General features: G+C 35.6%; 1 protein-coding gene across 1 annotated transcript in view; it reads right to left on the bottom strand.

The window, feature by feature from the left end:
- Positions 1–1,007: 1,007 nt before the first annotated feature.
- The window catches only part of MAP3K1 (mitogen-activated protein kinase kinase kinase 1), an 80,652-nt gene continuing 75,659 nt past the window's right edge, over positions 1,008–6,000 (bottom strand). Inside the window, exons 19-20 of the mRNA XM_081320815.1 lie at positions 5,551–5,682; positions 1,008–4,189 (exon numbers count right to left, since the gene is read on the bottom strand). Coding sequence (XP_081176941.1) covers positions 4,040–4,189; positions 5,551–5,682 — 282 coding nt within the window. The 3' untranslated portion in view covers positions 1,008–4,039. The remainder of the gene's footprint in view (positions 4,190–5,550; positions 5,683–6,000) is intronic.

The following is a 6,000-nucleotide window of genomic DNA, read 5'->3' as shown; positions in this document are numbered from 1 at the left end:
GAGAATGTGTGTGGAGGTTCTCAGGTTATGGTTGTCCCAAAGGTGCTTTTTCATGAGGCAAGTGGACTTTCTTTTTTCTCTTTTTCTCTTTTATACCCCACCATCCAGTTAGAGCTCAAGAAGCTTCTTGGGTGAAAAGCGAAACGTTTTCAAAGAGAAAAAAGTCTAGTTGTCTCATGAAAAAGCATCTTTGAGACATCCATATGAGAAACAGCAAATGCTGCATGTTTCTCCTCTTCTCAATGCTTGGAGATTCTGCTATAGACATAGGGGGTTAAGGCTTTCGGCTTCAAGGCCATATTAACATGACTGAAATGGAAAACACTAAACAAGACCTGTTCTATTTAGAACTTGTGCAGGTAGAGAGGGAAGGAAAGGTTGAATTCAATCTTATAGGACAGTTTATTTGTCCAGAACCTACAGCCGTAGGTGGGATCCCACAGTTCCATCAGATGTATACTCAAAGCTAAATTGATCTTAGAATTTGCTCCCAAGCTGCCAGGATGAGTGAATTTTCTGCAGTTCTATAAAGACCAAATTTCAAACCAAAATAAATATGGAACAAGAATGAGTGTGGCAGTCTTAAAAAAATAAAATCCAAATTCCAAGAATTATGAAAAACTAAAGCAAGTTCAAGGTTCCCATTAAAAATATAATTTTATAAAGTTGTAAGTTTCTATTGCTGCAACCCCAATGAAATCAGTTTGGTTTTAATTCATGGGGACGGGGTGTCACATTCATTGATGGGTTTGGGCAATCATGGCACTGAAAGCTTTAAGAACTCTTACTCTTACCCTACAGGAATATGTAGATAAAGCAGTTATAGATTTTTGGCTTTACCTAATTCCAAATACAAACTGTTTCTAAACCCAAGAAACAGAAACAATGATATCCTTACTTGCAGGCAGTTTTCAGACCATGTAATAGTTGACAAGATCTTGTTCGCTTAAAGGAAAATACATGTAATATAGTAATTCCAGGAAGTAATGAAGTCAAGTTTTGCCATCAAAAAAGGACAAGTTTTGTCCAAAATCTTTTATTTACTATAAAGACAAAAACACCAAAATAGGTACAAATTATACTATAAAATTGGTTCAAAGGGGTAAAAACTTTTAATTAAAATATCTTGATATATTTAAAATAACAAAGAATATAATGAAGCCAAATTTTCTTAACCCAGAGATCTTTAAAATTTACTTGCACAGTAAGGTGCTAAGAAGTTAGCCCTTAAGCCCTGGAACTCTTAGGAATCAGTCACATAGCAAATATAATTTCAATGTGAAAGTGAACTTTGGTAGAAGAAAATCTATAGGATACCTGAGGTAGTAGAAACTGGAATAAACAGCAGTAGACGTTATTTACAACTTAGGTACCAAATAACATTAAGAGCACAAAAATAATTACATAATACAATTTTCAGTCCAGCTTTGATCCAAAGAAAATAAGATTACATCACATCTGCATTTAAAAACACAATTACCAGCAAGCAGAGGAAAATGCAAACAAACTCAAAGAAGAGGCAGTCCAAGTTTGATATGTGAAAGACATGATGATCTACAAGGATAATACTGATTAGCTGAGGTTCGTCAGTTTATATAATTGACAAAGTGGTATTTATCTGACAAGCAATCTTCCAGTACATGAATTGGCAAGAGTGCATCCTTTAAAGCTTGCACAGAAGAGACTTAAAAACAATATGATTGGAATAATGACAAATTCTACATTGTCAAGAAACAAGTCAAATACAAACAAAGCTACAAAACTTCACATTTAGATTTTTTTTAACTCTTCAAAATCTCCCATTAACAACAAAAAAAGCAAAGGAATGTAACATTTCAAGAAGAAATACACATCCACCTTTAATGACATTGCTCTTGATTAACTTTAGCATGGTCATTGTGTAAACCTCCATTACCTTTGTTTCCAATTTTTAAAAATTGTACATTGCCTAAATTGTACAGTATTATAGCTTATCAAGTTTGTCCTGAGCCTTTGATCATAACCAATTTCTGATCAATATTTCAACTGGCTTCTGAAGAGTTAAAATTGGAACAGTTATTATAACAAAAGTTGATTAAACACAATCAAAACTTTACTTCAAAAAAAAATTGCCAGAAAGTAAAAGAGCTGCCATTTTCCTTCAATATCCCATTCATCAGAATTTTAAAAACTGCCATTGAAATCATCAACGACACATTGTTAAAAAAAATGCTCTGCATCCTTGGTGCAAAATATTTCTTCAAGGCTATTTCATTCTGTAAAAATTGAAACACAAATTTTTAAATGGCTATTTTCCATTTTAAAAAATAGTTCCCAATAACTTAATTATCAACTATTTTTCGTACTTCTACCCTGCCATAATCCAAATTGTAAATGATGGGGCTGTGCAAGGATCATGCATCAAGGCCACACGGTCAGCTTGTTGTGAGACAAGTTGTCTCCTGTATTGCTCTGATGTCATGCCCACTGACTCATTCCCAATCTCTCCATTTGTTATTAAGGGAAAACACCTAAATAAAGCAACAGTGTCTTCTCCTGTTTTTCGTTGTTTTTTTTTTTTAAAAAATCAAAATAGGATGCTATTTTCAGGAAAGGCTGTTAATGTGGGGATAAAGTCACAATTCACAGAAATTGCTTCTGGGGTTTCAAGTACCCATGAGGTATAGAGCCTTGGTGGAGCAGTGGGCTAATGCCTCCTTAAGTAACACCAGCTGCCTGCAATTATTGCAGGTTCGCATCCCACCAGGCTCAAGGTTGACTCAGCCTTCCATCCTTCCAAGGTAGGTAAAATGAGGACCCAGATTGTTGGGGGCAATAAGCTGACTTTGTAATAATGCCGCTTGGGGGGGGCAAAAGCCCTAACAAGCAGGCATATACATAGAATGAAGGCTACTGCTAAGCTTGTAAGCCGCCCTGAGTCTTCGGAGAAGGGCGGGATATAAATGTAATAAAAATAAATAAAAAAATATTTCTCCTTATCTGAATTGGTTCATGCCAAATCAGAGCACAGCCTCAGTAAAAAGATGACAAATGGCATAAGGAAAATAGCAGGAAAAACAGCAAACATAATGCAATGCTAAGAGTAAGGCTGAATTTAAAGCTTCAGCTGACTATACTAGAAGTTGAGTATCAGAAGGCAGTATGACACAGTACTCCTTTCTACCACAATTTTACCATGAGCTGTGATATTAAAAAGGGCTTCAAAACAGAACATTCACTTGATCCTTGGCTATGAAGTTCTGTTATTCAAAAAACCTGTGCACTCCTACCTCAATAACACATCTTGTTAAAAACACTGACTCAAGAGTAGCATTTTATTGCAGATTTCAAACCAATTTTAACCATAGTCTTTTACAGTAAGTTGTCCAGCAATATTTAGCTTGAATTTAATTCTAGTTATTTGTGTTTCTTTTAAAAACATTTTTCCCTGAATGTGAAGAAAATATAAAATGAAAGTACAGAGTGGTAACTTCCAAAGGACAACCACAACTGCCATACTTAGTGATTCTAAAGTAGGCAAAAGTGATGTTTAAAACTATCCAATTTTCTTTTTCCACGTAAAGAACAAGCTTCACCATAATGCAGACATGAACTTTCTTTAAAATGGATTGTTGAAATTTGCATGTTCTGAAAAAAAATAGTGATGCATTTTAAAATGGCTCTTTAACCACTCAACTGCTTATATCACTGAAAAAATGTTTTAAAATAAAGTTTTTGTAAAAAAATCACATTTTCCACTAAATAATCATGCAGATCTAAAGGAGGAATTGCTTCTCTGTTCGTGAACAGGCATATCTTTGAGAAAGGCACAGTTTACATATTTCTGCACAATTTGTGAAATGTTACAGATTGAACTTATGTCAAGATCTCGATTTGTCAGTCACATACGTATAGGTCCTCTACTGACCTCAAGTCCTCAAAACATATAATTAAGGCCAGCAGAGCAATTAATACACATTGCTATGCAAACCTGCACAGGAAGATCAGCACTTTATATTTTCAGTAGCATTAAGTTCAATGTACCCCCAGTTTTCTACAACTACCACATAGTGCGAAAGACAGGGTGTTTTAACAACTCCCTTGCTGGAGGTCTGTCCTGAGGTTGTAACTCCAAACATCGAAGTGCCACATCCCTTAAGCCTGGAGACAAATGCAATGGGATTGTTGGAGCTGTAGTTGCACTAGCAATCTATAATTAAAACAGAAAATAATAATTACACAAAAAGCCCAAAACAACAGATTATATACTGCAAAGCATCTTAGTATTTAAATAAATAAATTTATTTATTTTATTTTAGTATTTGCACTGCTGACAATGCACACATTAAGTTTATTACAGGTGATTCTCATTATTTGCAGATTCCATATTTATGAATTCACCTACTTGCTAAAATTTATTTGTAACCACAAAATCAATAGTTATAGTCTTTTGCAATCATTTGTGGACATGCAAAACAGTAAAAATTAAGTCACTCTACACACACATTCCCAGCTGAGGTTTCAGTATTCACAACTTCAGTGTCTGCAGCAATTTATAGAACAGAACTACTGAGAATAACAGTACACTAAAAAGCAGAGACATCACCCTGTCAACAAAAGTGCGTATAGACAAGGCTATGGTCTTCCCAGTTGCAATGTATGGCAGTGAAAGTTGGAACATAAAAAAGGCTGAGCGCCAAAGAATTGAGGCCTTTGAACTATGGTGCTGGAGAAGACTCCTGCGAGTCCCTTGGACTGCAAGGTGATCAAACCGGTCAGTCCTAGAGGAGATCAACCCTGACTGCTCTTTAGAAGGCCAGATCCTGAAGCTAAAACTCAAATACTTTGGCCACCTAATGAGAAGGAAGGACTCACTGGAGAAGAACCTAATGCTGGGAAAGATTGAGGGCAATAGAAGAAGGGGACGACAGAGTATGAGGTGGCTGGATGGAGTCACTGAAGCAGTAGGCGTGAGCTTAAATGGACTCCAGAAGATGGTAGAGGACAGGAAGGCCTGGAGGAACGTTGTCCATAGGGTCGCGATGGGTTGGACACGACTTCGCAGCTAACAACAACACTGAGAATAATGAGAATAGACTATATATTGACACTATAAATATATGTGTCCATGGTAAAGGATATATATGCATATTTTGCAACTGTTCAGTAATTAATCCCTAAGACACAATAGGCAAGAAAGAAGGAAAACGTATTTGCTCTGTTTTTTTAACTGCTATTTTTAAACCACTGGAATTTATTTATATCCCTTTGAAAATGAAATAACAAATTGGGATATATTGCATATAATATGGCTAATACAGAAAATATTTCTCAAACTGAGAGAGTGCTTTCAAAATACAAGAGATATATGTTGTTCACATCTTTTAGTTTATGTGCATGATTATCATTTAGCCTAATCCAGCTATCTACTGCAAATTCTTTTCCTCTCAAGTTCTAATGACAAATTTACACTGCACTCTTGGGAATGTCAGTGGCCTTTGAATGGAAGAAGTTCTCAGTGCATTTCCTCAAATACAGGCTTTACACATTTTCTCTTATGGATCATTTTACCTTAAATATCAAAGCAAGATGATTGGAATGTTTCTCTGCGTTCCAGGGAGGCTTAGCGCAAGCCATTTCTATAACAGCACAGCCAACACTCCACACATCGCAGCTCCTGCCATACTGTTGGCCTCTCAACACCTTAAGAGGAAAAAAAACAAATGAGATTACTTTGATTCATCAACAGGGCACCTTTTTTAAAACAACAACAGTGTAAAATACTTTATTATGAGATTAACCTAAAATAGCAGTAGGATGCCATCATAAAACGTCACAAGAAATTGCTTTATTTCAGTATCCATAAAACACTGTTCCTGAAAATATTACTTTTACAATTAGCACTTGCAAATTCTAGATCAGAGTATAAATGTCAACTTTATAGTCTGTCTTCATCTTTTGCTATACTTTGGAAATCCCATGAAAATTAAATACTTGTTCCTGTAAGACCAGTGGCCCCAT

The sequence above is a fragment of the Vipera berus genome (genome assembly GCF_964194415.1).
Source record: "Vipera berus genome assembly, chromosome: 2".
NCBI classification, from domain to species: domain Eukaryota; kingdom Metazoa; phylum Chordata; class Lepidosauria; order Squamata; family Viperidae; genus Vipera; species Vipera berus.
Note: the sequence above shows the minus strand (reverse complement) of the source record. Positions and strands in the feature narration are given on the sequence as shown.